This window comes from Corythoichthys intestinalis, chromosome 4, assembly GCF_030265065.1.
Source record: "Corythoichthys intestinalis isolate RoL2023-P3 chromosome 4, ASM3026506v1, whole genome shotgun sequence".
NCBI lineage: Eukaryota > Metazoa > Chordata > Actinopteri > Syngnathiformes > Syngnathidae > Corythoichthys > Corythoichthys intestinalis.
In genome coordinates, this window is record NC_080398.1 from 32441464 (window position 1) to 32456614 (window position 15151).

Consider the following 15151-nt stretch of genomic DNA (forward strand, 5'->3'; position numbering starts at 1 on the left):
AGTTTCCCACAGACAAAAACACCATATTACATATAAACAATAGGCCCTGCTTTTGATTATTATATATATGTACGTATACACAGTGGTACTTACGAGCGACCGCAGTTGTACATGCCGTCACTCGGCTGTGAATGTTCACTGTCAGCCCTTCCAGTTCAGACGTCTATTGCTGTTGATGGCAGCCAAAAGGCTAATTACTGTATGTTAGTACTGTATGTTTTATAAAGTGGAATACTGTATGAATACTTTTGCAAGTATGCAGCAGTGGCACAGTTGGTCGCTGGAGTTGTACTGGGACTGAAAGGTCAGCAGTCAAAGTGCTCTTGGGCAAGGCACTGACCTCTAATTTGACCCCAATGGGTTGGCAACGCTTTGCATGGCGCATGGAAGGGTAGAGTGGGGCAAATATGTATTTAGTCAACCACCAATTGTGCAAGTTCTCCTACTTGAAAAGATTAGGGAGGCCTGTAATTATCAACAATGGTAAACCTCAACCATGAGAGACAGAATGTGGAAAAAAAAAAAACAACAGAAAATCACATTGTTTGATTTTTAAAGAATTTAGTTCCAAATTAGAGTGGAAAATAAGTATTTGGTCACCTACAAACAAGCAAGATTTCTGGCTGTCAAAGAGGTCTAACGTCTTCTAACGAGGTCTAACGAGGCTCCACTCGTTACCTGTATTAATGGCACCTGTTTTAACTCATTATCGGTATTAAAGACACCTGTCCACGACTTCAGTCAGTCACACTCCAAACTCCATTATGGCCAAGACCAAAGAACTGTCGAAGGACACCAGAGACAAAATTGTAGACCTGCACCAGGCTGGGAAGATAGAATCTGCAATAGGTAAAACGCTTGGTGTAAAGAAATCAACTTTCTTTTCTTCCCCGATTTTCTTCTTTCGTTTCTCTGCTCCAGAAGGATAAATTCTCGACATATCCGTGCATCTGTTTTCCATGCAAGTTTGAGAACCAATCATCGCAAAAAAGGTTCAACGTCACTCCCCAGGTTGCCAGACAAGAAAATGGATGTTTGCATAGATAAACAGCAATGCGCGCCACATTATTCACAATGCTCTATTAACAAAGTATCGAAGGAGGTTGCCAGATTGGGGGCCCCCTAGTGGTCAGGGGCCCTAAGCAGCTGCAAAGTCTGCGTATAGGCTGGGCCGGCCTTGAATTTGTTGGTTATTTATTATTTTATTGAGTCAATGGTCCCATCCTAGCATGCCAGTAAAAAACGATATTAACAGATCTAACATAGTCCAATAACTAAAAATGCTAATCGTTGTTCAAAACACCCATGCGACCAAAACAATGTCACACCAAACTGCCGTAATTCATTTATTTCTGCGGGACTTTTTTTTTCAAAAGCGCGTAATCCGACCGCATTAGAGAGGAGTGCTTCGTCCACTCGTGCTAATGCTGCATTCGAGAAAGGTGGGAAGTCGGACTTATCCCACTCAGATCATAACATTTGCAACCTCAAAGCGTTCCAAGCATTTTTTTATTTTGTCCATCAAAAGACTTGTTGACCACTCCAGCAAACCTGCCTTCTCATAAGCGATCAAACAGTGGAGAAAAAAACGACGGCTAAGGTAACTAAACCACACCGTAAACTTCCTTCTTTAGTTTTACTATTCACCGGGCAGCGTATTTTGTCGAGTGATGTCTGATTTAAGCAACTCATGAAGTCGGGGCACTTTTTTTCTGACTTCGCGACTAGGGCCTCGCAGTTCGAGTGGCATTCCAATTATATTTTTCCTGGTCGGAGGTTGGAAAACTCCGACTTCCCACCTTCCTTGAATTCAGCATCAATCTATGGAGTCTTGACTGAAGAACTGCAACATAGTCAAATGTGAATTTATAGGCTGTGGAAACAGACAGAAGAAATGGGCAAATGAGAGTTACCACAAATTCCCTATGAAGAACGAGGAACAAAAGAAACTGTGGATACTTGCTGCTGGCTATGACATAAACACACCGGTGGAAAAAATATCCGCTCTGCGGCCTGTTACCTACAAAGCTGCTGGATTACAAATGTTGCTGTTCATACTACAGTTGTTGACATGTAATGGAAAGTTTTAATAACTTCATCCTGAAAACATAGCCAACACTGTTGATTGCATGGGTCATTGGTGATTTTCATTCATGCATGTGTTTTTTTTTTATAAATAACTAACTGCACGAACTTGTTGAAATTTATTATAATTATGGAATTTTATTATCATCATCAGTATCATTGACAGTCATTGACATTTACAAAATGTGATATGATTTGCCCGAAGAAACCGAAGAAGACGACAAAGGCGGACGAGATAAAGCATATGCTTATCAGTTTCCCGTCCCCCATACAACTAAAGACGCACATTCAGGCATGGAACATACATCAAAACTGTAGAATAACACAGTCAACAATCTGGGTTTAGTGACTAAGCGTCCAGTCAAGCAGCTCGATTAATTTTAGGGCGTACAAGGTTATGACTTTGTCATGTCCCTGACATTTTTGCATCTGTTTGCTGTGGAACATTTTGTTGTGGCTATGTGTGTGACATGTTATCACAGCTGGTGTGAGTAGCGACTCAAAATGCTTTTCTTATAAGTCTCTTAAAAGGATACATTGCTGAGATGTACATGGTGGCAACAATTGGCGCACACAAGGTCACTGTAACAGTTTTATCAGACATGAATGTATGAGAAAATCAAACAACATGCTGTACATATTTTGTCTTAAGATTAATGTCTCCACAACGAAAACATGCTAATTATTCATTTTATACAATATCTTTTCCATATACTCAGTAAACTAGACATTTAAATCAGGAGCTCGGTAGACACAGCAGATAATTATGTTTTTACAATTGGGGATTAGGAGTTCAATTGTAATTAAAATTAACTCCACTGACTAAATTAGCGGGAGTTAACTCGAAGATTAAGCATAATGTAAAAAATTCTGAACTTCAAGATTGAGACAACCTGTTAAAAATCATACAACTAGGGCTGTCAAACGATTAAAATTTTTAATCGAGTTAATCACAGCTTTAAAATTAATTAATCGTAATTAATCGCAATTAATCGCAATTCAAACCATCTATAAAATATGCCATATTTTTCTGTAAATTATATATATATTCTGTAAAATAAATTGTTGGAATGGAAAGATAAGACACAAGATGGATATATACATTCAACATACGGTACATAAGGACTGTAGTGGGCATTTCACTCTACTGTCATTTAAATCTGTCTATGCTGTCCTCACTCCGAAGCATCTACTTTTTCCAAAGCTAGACAGCTAGTGAACGATGCCTTAATAATCAGATTTCTTCCTTTTTCATCTGATTTATTAATAAAATGGCCTCAAACCATTGTCCTCTTTAGACCGTCGTAAAACTACAAAAAAAAGTACACAAGCATTGCATTAGCAACAATGTTAGTTTAGCACGCTATACAGTTCACTAAACATAAACAAAAAGCGTCTCATACCAAAAATATAACATTTCGCTCACTAAAATAATATGTACATTCTTTACAACAACCATACTTACGGACAAATCTTGTCCAAGGATCATATAAGCACAACATTACAACGTAGGCGTCAGCCCGAGACGTCGTGCAGCCATATTGAACTGGCAAGAAAACAATGAACCATGTTGCAAAGCGACCACAAGAGTTCGCTGTTAGACAGCACAGAAAGCCTTGCTGTAAAACTTACCAAAAGGCAGAATACTCTCTGAGCGGGACATGTGCGTTAATTGCGTCAAATATTTTAACGTGATTAATTTTAAAAATTAATTACCGCCCGTTAACCCGATAATTTGACAGCCCTACATACAACTTTCGTTAAATTTCATAAAAGCCTTTGAGATTTCATGCAACACTTCTGCCTAATCTCGCATAATTTCTCTAAAATCTTGCAAGATTTATCCAAATCTCATGAATGTCTACTAAGCCTCTGAAAATTTCTGCTAAATCTCATGAAATCCCTTCTAATGTTACAAGACTTGTTCAAAACATCACGAACCTCCACTAAGTCTCTCAACACTTCTGCTAAATGTAACAAAACCTCTGTTAAATCTTATGAGACTTTCTTAAATCTTAATAAACTTCCACTAAATCTCACAGTTTCTTAAAATATCAGGAAACTTCCATTAGTTTGTGCGAGATTGCTTCAGATCTCTTCAAACTTACCCCAGAATCCCACGAGACTTGTTCAAATCTCATATGACTTTCATCAATTTGAATCGGAATGTTCATCATGTGCGATGTCACGCAAGACTTCCGCCTAATCTGAGCCTAAAGCTCTCCCGCCAGATGTCTGACAGAACTTTATATCTCCCTCCATATTTACAATGGCACATCTAAATCCACGTATTTAAATTTTCATCCACATTTGGACGAAACCCGATTGCGTTCTGATGATTTCCGATCGGATTTGCGTCGCTTGCAACGTAAATTCTGTTGCTTTTGATCTGCTTCTAATCACCGCATTCAAATCTAACCGCGGTCAGAGCCGTTTACAATCTGTGAAATGCTTTACGAACTGGGAGTTGGCGCAGGGTAACGTGAAACACTTTTTTTTTTTAACATACGACAACCTCGTTTACATCGTGTTCAACGGTTTTTAAGCTTTTGAAGGGCCGCCTGCTAGCAATCACGTCCACCATTCGGGGCGCTGTGACTTACGCCAATGTCTGCTTTCAATTACTAGTGTTAGTCCACGTTGAGAAGAAAAAAAGTGAGAATATTTGGATCCTCTCTGCTAAAAAAAACAACAAAAAACATAAAACAAGCTAGGCGAAGGGTCAAAAGTTTGTAGAGTTTAACATACTATGTTAGTTTTTTTTCTGGTGCAGTCTCACAGCAACTGGACACGTTTCCTGCCTCCGCGGAGCCGCTATCGTCTTGCATTAATAACGTCCTCAGCTGCTGTCCCGGATGACTCACAGCTGTGAATGGAAACAGCCAGAATAGTTGGGAGATGCTGCCACTTGTTCCAGCCTTGGCCGTTCCACCAGCGGCGCAAAGGCCCACAGGTACAAGGGCTTATCTGGCCGCCCGCTGATAAGAACCACATGGAGGGGAAGCGCTGGGAAGTCAGTTTTGAGTTGTAGCAGACTAAGTGGGGGGTTGGAGGAACGGGGGTTGCATGTTTCAAACAATTCCCATGTTAACCGGAGATGCTGCCACGAAAGGTCCCTCTTGTCATGGTTCGGCGAACACTTAGCGCTAATGCACTTCATGTATGAGAGCGACAAATGTCCCATATGTTTCCATGTAAAAACTAACATACAGTGGGGCAAATAAGTATTTAGTCAACCACCAATTGTGCAAGTTCTCCCACTTGAAAAGATTAGGGAGGCCTGTAATTGTCAACATAGGAAAACCTCAACCATGAGAGACAGAAAACCCCCCCCCCAGAAAATCACATTGTTTGATTTTTAAATAATTTATTTGCAAATCATGGTGGAAAATAAGTTTTTGGTCAATACCAAAAGTTCATCTCAATACTTTGTTATGTAACCTTTGTTGGCAATAACGGAGGCCAAACGTTTTCTGTAACTCTTTACAAGCTTTTCACGCACTGTTTTTGGTATTTTTGCCCATTCCTCCATGCAGATCTCCTCTAGAGCAGTGATTCTTAACCATAGGGCCGCGGCCCGAATTTGGGCCCCGAGCGCCACCTAGTGGGCCGCAAAAAAAATCTGTTTTGTACGTGTGGTCCGCGAGGGCCGCAGGACGCAATATCAACTCCCGACCATGTAGTGGCGCTAATGCATCAGTCAGTTGTTACTTTAACCAGCTCCATAAATAAGGAGAAGTCACTCAGCTAGCTGTAAACAAACAAGATGGAGAAATATTTAAAACGAAAAAATGAAGACGACCCCCCGCCAAAAAGTAAATTTTTGCGCAAGTACAATCCCGACTTCATTAAGTACGGCTTCGTAAACGGAGGTAGCGAGGCAGTGCCGAGAGCCCAGTGTGTGGAGTGTGGGTTGACGCTGTCTAATGAAGCACTTAAGCCGTCAAAACTACAGCGGCACCTAGAGACCAAGCAGCCGACGCTTGTGGGAAAGCCGGTGGAATTTTTCAAGAGAAAAGAAGGTGGGCTGCAGATGCAGAAAAGATCGATCGTGTCACTGACTGGCAACTCTAAAAGTGCACTGAAAGCGAGCTACCTCGTAGCCAGACGTGTGGCACAAGGTAAGAAACCATTCACCATAGCGGAGGAGTTGGACACTGTTAGTCACCGTATCGCGGACATGGCCTCAGACATACAGCAACAACTCATTGAAAGAGTAAAAAGTAGCCCATTTTTCTCTTTGCAACTTGACGAGTCCACTGATGTCACGAATGCTGCGCTGCTGTTGGTTTTTGTTCGCTATCGCTGTGACAGTAGTTTGCACGAAGACATACTGTTTTGTGGAGGGCTACCAACACGAACTACGGCTCAGGAATGTTTCCGCTGCATTGATAACTACTTCAGTGAGAATGGCCTCGACTGGCAGAACTGTGTCGGGGTGTGCAGTGACGGTGCAGCTAATTACTAATAGTAAATAATATATATTAAAATTATATTTAATGGGCCCTGGATCAGTCTGTACTGAAACAAATGGGCCTCAGGGTCAGAAAGGTTAAGAACCCCTGCTCTAGAGCAGTGATGTTTTCGAGCTGTCGTTGGGCAACACAGACTTTCAACTCCCTCCACAGATTTTCAATGGGTTTGAGATCTAGAGACCGGCAAGGCCACTCCAGGACCTTGAAATTCTTCTTACGAAGCCACTCCTTTCTTGCCCTGGCTGTGTGTTTGGGATCATTGTCATGCTGAAAGACCCAGCCATGTCTCATCTTCAATGCTCTTGCTGATGGAAGGAGATTTTCACTCAAAATCTCTCGATACATGGCCCCATTCATTCTTTCCTTTACACCGATCAGTCGTCCTGGTCCCTTTGCAGAAAAACAGCCCCAAAGCATGATGTTTCCACTCCAATGCTTCACAGTGGGTATGGTGTTCTTCGGATGCAGTTCAGTATTCTTTCTCCTCCAAACACGAGAACTTGTGTTTCTACCAAAAAGTTCTATCTTGGTTTCATCTGACCATAACACATTCTCCCAGTCCTCTTCTGGATCATCCAAATGCTCTCTAGCGAACCGCAGACGGGCCTGGAAGTGCACTGGCTTCAGCAGGGGGACACGTCTGGCAGTGCAGGATTTGAGTCCCTGGCGGCGCATTGTGTTACTGATAGTAGCCTTTGTTACTGTGGTCCCAGCTCTCTGTAGGTCATTCACTCCCGTGTGGTTCTGGGATTTTTGCTCACCGTTCTTATCATTTTGACGCCATGGGGTGAGATCTTGCATGGAGCCCCATATCGAGAAAGATTATCAGTGGTCTTGTATGGCTTCCATTTTCTAATAAGTGCTCCCACAGTTGATTTCTTTACACCAAGCGTTTTACCTATTGCAGATTCAGTCTTCCCAGCCTGGTGCAGGTCTACAATTTTGTCTCTGGTGTCCTTAGACAGCTCTTTGGTCTTGGCCATAGTGGAGTTTGGAGTGTGACTGACTGAGATTGTGTACAAGTGTCTTTTATACTGATAATGAGTTAAAACAGGTGCCATTAATACAGGTAACGAGTGGAGCCTCGTTAGACCTCGTTAGAAGAAGTTGGACCTCTTTGACAGCCAGAAATCTTGCTTGTTTGTAGGTGACCAAATACTTATTTTCCACTCTAATTTGGAAATAAATTCTTTAAAAATTAAACAATGTGATTTTCTGTTTTTTCTTTTCCCCCACATTCAGTCTCTCATGGTTGAGGTTTACCTATGTTGACAATTACAGGCCTCTCTAATCTTTTCAAGTAGGAGAACTTGAACAATTGGTGGTTGACTAAATACTTATTTGCCCCACTGTATATACCATCTAAGACGAAGAGGGTTTGGAGGATCGATCACCTTATCAAAGCTATATACATACAATCAAGTTTCTCAAACACACTCATCTATTTTCAAATTGAAAAGTTTAATTGTGGAAAAAATATAACTTTGAAAAAAAAGTTTCAAAAAAATATTTTCAATAAATCAGTTCAATTCAATTTCTTGCCACTCAATTTCGTTCTGGAACAAGACACAGGGTTACGTCACAGCCCACTCTTCCAGGGTTTGTCGATCCTCCATCCCCTGCACTGGTCCTCAAGTTGATAAAATAACGCAATTGCTTGCGCTAAATCTAGTTAGTGATTCATTCCGCATGTTACGCTCGCTCAATCCAACCTGCCGTCACTCTTGTCTCGGGATTTGCGTCCCGCGACTTTTGAAGGTTAAGTTGCTCGAGTCTTCATATAAATCATATGAAATTGCAACACCAGCAACAAAAATCTCACATTAATGATTGAGTTATTCAAATCTCACAAAACTTGCACATTTTCTCCAGATTCATGCAAGATTTACCAAATTCTCATGAGATTTCCACTAAACCATGAAAGACTACTTTTAAATCAGGCACAATTTTATGAAAAAAAAAAAAAAACCAATGTCATGCAAGACCTTTACTCAATCACAAGAGAAGCAATTTTAACGAGACAAATCATGGAAGTCTGCCTCATATTAGAAAGATTTCACCATACCACACATCCAAAACAATATACTGTGTAGGAATTCTGCTGGTGTCATGATATTTCTTCTAATTCATGAGAGATTTCTAAAAATCTAGCACAAGATATCCTGTCTTTCTCTAACTCATGTGACACTTGCCACGTTTACATGGAGCCAAATATTCCAATTACAATCGGAATATTTGTTCAAACCGAATAAATGTGTTCCATATAAACACCTCATTCGGAATGAACAGGCCCAAACCGAATGGAATTTCATTCCGATTCACAGGGGTGGAATATTCCTTTTCCCAAACCGATTAGAAGTAAAATTATATCATGTAAACAGAGAAGCGGAATGGTGTCTGGTTGCGTTCTTTCTGCGCATGCTCCGTACTGACGTGGTGACGTAAGTAACGTCACTTGCAACATGGCTTCCAAGCACAGCGCACCTAATTGGAGTCCGGCGGAAAGATTGTATTTAATTCAAACTTTAAAAGAATTGAATATAATTGCTCGCTTAGACGGGCGTAAAACGAGGAACAGTGAACTATTTAAAAAAGTTCACGAGAGGTTACACAAAGCCGGAATAGACCGGAGCGTTGACCAGATTAGAAACCGGTGGAAAACCGGCTACTACAAGGCAAAAGAGCAAAACAGCAGAAGCGGATACGACCCCACAAACACAACAAGTGGGTTAAAGTTAAAACAGCAGCACTCCGACGATCGATCTCCATGTTTTGCAACGTGACGCTTTGTTTTGATTAATCTGCGTATGTCAGACGGCAGTTGTCAAACGTCCTTTCGGAATAAAGGCAGTCACATGTAAACACTGGATCGGAATAGATGAAGTGACATGTAAACAGCTGATCTGAAATTTCCATTCGGAATGATTTGAATCGGTATGAATAAAAGTCAGCATGTAAACGTGGCTACTGCCACTAAATCACATGAGTGTCTAAAGCTAAATCCCGATCTTAAATCACAGATAACGTTTTCTAAATTATGAAAAATTTCAACAAAGTCCCATGAGACTTTGGCAAAATCATGACTTTCTCAAAGTTTTGAATGATTTCCGCAACATATCGAATCAAATCTTGTGTTAAAACCTTAAGATTTACATAATCCACATAATATTTATGTAAATCTCCCATGCAAAAAAACCCCTCAAAAAACCTATGTAATAATAAATCGGAAATCGGAATAATTTGTTAGCTAGCACTGTATTCAATTCCATGCGTTCCACACGAACGTGTTCTCACCGCGACAATCGCTTGATAAATCTCGAGCAAACATGAAGTGGCACGTCGGCAAGTTCTTGTGCGGTGAATCAGTTGCAGCTCTCGCGTAGCGTTACATCATTTTGTACTCCGGCCAACTCATCAGGGTGGACAAGTTGACACAGACGCTCAATCCGGAGCACCTGCACGACAACGAGAATCCTCAGCAATCTATGCCAAGAAATGTTCTCATAAGCAACAGGAGAAAGGTTTCCGTTTGGAACAATTTTCCACCTAGCTTGCCTGTTTTTAGGTGAAGACTTGTTCAGTAATGTATACAGATACAGAATTGGCCAATTTTCAGGAACGTCAAGGCTAGTTGGTTAATTAAGGCTTATATGGCAGAATGGTTGCACTAGCACCGGTAAAGAGGTGAAGTAGCTGAACTAATTGAAGACAAATGCACAAATAATAAAGCTTATTGTTCAAACGGCAGGTTCCTAATGTAAAAACGGAGACGAAGGGGAATCATTTCAAAGTATTTTTCCACCATAACCTGTAAAAAAAACCTGGCATATACTGTAAGTATATATGGACATGATCATGTTTCAGTGCCATTGACGGTGATTGACGTCCAGTCAATTTGACCGGGAGATGTGGCAGGGAACATTCGTTAAATAAACAAGCTAAATCATTCTATTACTATTTTGGTTTCATGGGCTTTTAATAATATCCCCCAAATATGGGGAAAAAAAATTCTGTGGTCAGCTTTAAATATGAGTAAGTATTGGCAAAAAGAAATTCAGGTTTCGGCCAGAAAGCAAGAAGGATTGCAGGAATATCAACATGAACAGCTGAACTTTATTTGGGGTCACTCAAAATTGTTTAAAATGTAAATTTAAGGATTGCTAACGTCATTTTGAATTTGATTAGTTAATAGAGAATGAGTGGTGTGCAAAGCTATTTTCTCAGTTTTTGCTGTTTTTTATTTTATTTCATTTTTTTTTTAAATTCCCCATTATATAGCTACTAACTCATTCACTCCCAGCCAATTTCACCGGTGCAACCCCCTTCGCTCCCGGCCGTTTTACTGGATTTTGACTGATTTTTCAAGGCCCACAAAAAATTCTGCTCTATTGCTATATAAACATGGAACCCACTAAAAGAAAGATTAGATTCTCTTCTTTCAGCAGGAAAAAAAAAGTTCATATCTTTTCCCATTCTTTAGAAATCAGAATTGGAAAATATCTTAGTTTGAGCAATTTTCCAATTTCTGATAAAAAAAACAGAGAAATTGAGATTTTTGTAAAATCCTACATTTCAAACATAACTTTGACTTTAACACAGCTATTTTTTGCTTTAGTTACATCCCAAACATCTGAATAATATTTTCCTTTTACAAAATAACTTAAACAACAAGACAAAAACAGCTTTTGATAGCAAAGTAACAATTTATTTACACATAACTAAGAGATGACGCTGTTGTTGCCGCGACAGCCGGGTGAACTTTTCCCTCATCGCCGCCTGTCTCATAAAGATGGATTTTTTTGAGTCTCTGCGGGGTCTGCTCGGCGAGCAACACGGACTCAACGTCATCGTCCGCTGCACTGGTGGTCCCTGTCGTCCAGCGCCTGGCATCCCCTAGGTTGTTCTCTATTCGGTCGTCTTCCGCCGGCGCCCGGGCCTTGCGGCCCGGCTGTTCGTTGCCATTAAATCGGGTCTACCAAATGCGCTACTGCCCTCCAGTGGCCAGTTTTATTGCTTTAAAATTGATTTTCAGCTCTGTGCTTTGGAGCTAAATTGAATCAGAACCCAGAGATGTCTCTTGTAAAAAAAAAAACAAAAAAAACAAAAAAAAAAAAAACGTAAAAGAATACGTCTTTGGGACACTGAAATGATGAAAAATAGAACGTATTTATAAGTGAGTTAACATTTTTTCTGTTAAAGGGATCCACGAATAGAAAGACTTTTAGTTCTTAAAAGATAAATGTGAGTACAAGTTATAGTAATCTTATATTAAAACCCCTCTTAATGTTTTCGTTTTAATAAAATGTGTAAAATTTTCAATCAAAAAAATAAACTAATAGCTCGCCATTGTTGACGTCGCCGAGCGGGACGTCACATGGGTTCCCTGCCGTTCTTCCACAGTGTCTTTAACTAAGTAAGGTAGTGATTGAAATACACCACAAGGTGTCAATGGCGGGTTTTAAATTAGAGATCTCGCCAAGGCAAGGTCTTAAGTAAGTTTTATGTATATTTTGCACAGCTATTTTGATTGGGAATGCCAGTTCTCTTTGCACTGAGCGCTTTTCTTTTTGCAAACAGTATTTTTTTTTTGAGAGAGAGATAGGAATATTATTTTTGTTGTGCTTTCACTAAATGATACTGTAGCGACTTAACTGTACGGCCCAAATGCGTGATGGGAAGTTGGGCAACCATGGCTGTCAGTGGTGGCTGCAAATGGTATACAGTATGTTCTGCATGTTCAATTAAGCGTGTTAAGAAAAAGATCATCACTTGTCATTCTTCCCCACGTCGCTCGCCACAGTAGTTATGTTTGTTGTGAAGAGTTGCCAAAGCTTATGGCAATAAACTGCGCGGTCCAATGAGTGCCGAAGTTCTCTTGCATTTCTCTCTCTCAATGGGCACAAAACGGCGCCATTGTAATCTGTTTGAGGCAATGCATGAGCGGGTCATTCTGCACATGCGTTAAATGCGTCAAATATTTTAACGTGATTAATTAAAAAAAAAAATTACCGCCCGTTAACGCAAAAAAATTAACAGCACTAATATATTTTTGTGTGTATAGTATAGGCCTACAAATTTTTTTTATTTACTTGTTTTGTGTCTGAAGATATGTTTGATAGCCGAATGGTGACATTTTATGGTCAATATAAGAACAAACCTGTCTCAGCTCTCTGCTATTGCAGTTAATTGCATTGTATTTTTGTATGTTTGTTTAAACTGTATTTTAAGATTGCGTCTTTTTGTAAAACTCGAAGTTTAAGTATTGTTAATAAATGGCTCATAATTTCACATAAAAGTCATCATTTCAAAATCGCTGCCAACCTGATATTTATTTATTCATTTGTTTTTTTTATCGTGCATAAAAATATATCTGGGCTTAAAAAATAACATATTCAATTAAAAATTATACCTAGGAATACAATCATCAATAGAGCCCAGTTAATATGGATTTTTTTCCTGATATTTTAGAGCGTAAACGATGAATCAACTGATTAATGATGACAGATTTGGACAATTTTTTACTTAAAATGTGATGATATTAACCAATTAAATCAGGCAAATAATTGGTATTGGCCCATTTAAAACTGCATGATTAGAACTATACAGTATGTATTTATTAGGAAGTTATTAATTTATTGTTTCCTCCGGTAAAAAATAGCTTTGATACAGAAACAAATACTGTCGGACTTTGAGTAGCATGATGGAATAAATTGTGTTGCAGTTCAAGAGCTTCCACTGGAGTTGCACAAATGATCAGAGCCGAGCTACAATTTCCTCCCTTTGGGAATGATTCCGATAAGACGATAGCACTCGAATTTGCCTGGTGGGTCAACAAGCTCCCACTGGAGCCCGATTTGGCCTCCCAAGCGTCTCATTCGCCAGCGCTGCGCCGATCCTGTCGTCTTAAAACTAATGAAAAGCGTCGTGAAAGTGACATCGGGATTAATGAAGTATCCCGGCCTCCACGTCACTGCACACTTGGGCTTCTCCTCCACGCTGCTTCACCGCTGTGACAAATAACGCCTTTGGATCAAGGTTAAAAAACATGGTTAGGATGAAAAGGAAGACGTGTACATTTTCTTATCAATGGTAAAAAGCGGATTAGTCTTGTTTTTTTTTTTTTTTCAAACTAAAATATCTTTTCAAGCTCATTTAAAAATGCACTCATATTGAATTATTTAATTTCAAAATAAATCAAATATAAACAATAATATAATACAAATAAAATCATAAAATAGTTCATTCTAATGGCGTACCACAAGCAACACGTCACTTTTGCTCAGTAATATTCATGACGTTAGCAATTGTGGCTAAGCGGGTCAACCTCCCGTTTGTCACCAATAATGGCCGGTTTGTCCACCGAGAATGAGTTATTTTTGGCTTTCATTCCTCTCTGCATCCCTGGCGATGAGCACTGCCTGCCGGGGCCGCAGCAGAACGACGAGCCGAAACTTGCTCGCCGCCGAGGGCTGGCTGATCGGTGAAGAAAATCACCCTTGCCGAAGTGTGTGACTTGAGTCGGGGTAGTTTAGGTGATTTTGTTTGTTTGTTTGCTTTCGAAAGGTGAGAAAAGGACTTGGAAGAGCCGCTTGGTTCAGGTTAGCATGTCGCCTAGCTCTCACGCCTCCTGTTTTGTTTATGCCCTTTCCTCCGAATCCTGGGCAGGGAAATGACAAAAGCTGGACTAACTCCGGTGGCATAAAATACCACTCGGGAGGTTTAAGAAGTCGGCAGTTTTGACCTTTATGCAGTAATTTAGCCCCGTCGTACTGAAAAAATGCATTTGAAGTATTTCATATTCCTTTTAGCACAAGACTGTTATTTGTCATAACCATACAGTTTATTTAGCAATTGGGGAAAAATATTTAGCTAAAAATAATTTCCTGTAAGAATATTGGAGAAATTAAAACAATGATGACATTTTGCTGCTCTCTTTCGCATCTTCCTCATTCTGAATCTTCCCCCTCAATGTGCTGAATTTTAAATCAGCGGAAATCGTTACGCTGCCGACTCATTTCTCGTCATCTGCGCTTTGCCAAATTGTTGTATATAGTCGAGTTGTCTAAAAATATGATTTCAATTCACATAATAATTAGGGCTGTCAAAATTATCGCGTTACGGGCGGTAATTAATTTTTAAAATTACGTTAAAATATTTGACGCATTTAACGCACATGCCCCGCTCAAACAGATTAAAATGACAGCACAGTGTCAAATCCACTTGTTACTTGTGTTTTTTGGTATTTTGTCACCCACTGCTGGCGCTTGGGTGCGACTTATTTTATGGGTTTCAGCACCATGAACAATGGCGAGCTACTAGTTTATTTTTTGATTGAAAATTTTACACATTTTATTAAAACGAAAACATTAAGAGGGGTTTTAATATAAAATGTCTATAACTTGTACTAACATTTTTCTTTTAAGAACTCTTATAGAAGTCTTTCTATCCATGGATCGCTTTAACAGAATGTTAGTAATGTTAATGCCATCTTGTTGATTTATTGTTATAATAAACAAATACAGTACTTATGTACAGTATGTTGAATGTATATATCCATCTTGTGTCTTATCTTTCCATTCCAACAATAATTT

The 15151-nt window shown here is 39.7% G+C and overlaps 1 protein-coding gene across 2 annotated transcripts in view; it reads left to right on the plus strand.

The window, feature by feature from the left end:
• znf385d (zinc finger protein 385D) overlaps positions 1-15151 on the plus strand; it is a 293701-nt gene that overhangs the window by 52208 nt on the left and 226342 nt on the right. The window contains exon 3 of one of the 2 annotated variants that reach the window (XM_057833409.1): positions 4859-5038. The exons of the other annotated variant lie outside the window; for it this stretch is intronic. Within the exon in view, the coding sequence (XP_057689392.1) occupies positions 4984-5038 (55 nt within the window). The 5' untranslated portion in view covers positions 4859-4983. The remainder of the gene's footprint in view (positions 1-4858; positions 5039-15151) is intronic. 2 annotated transcript variants of the gene reach the window in all.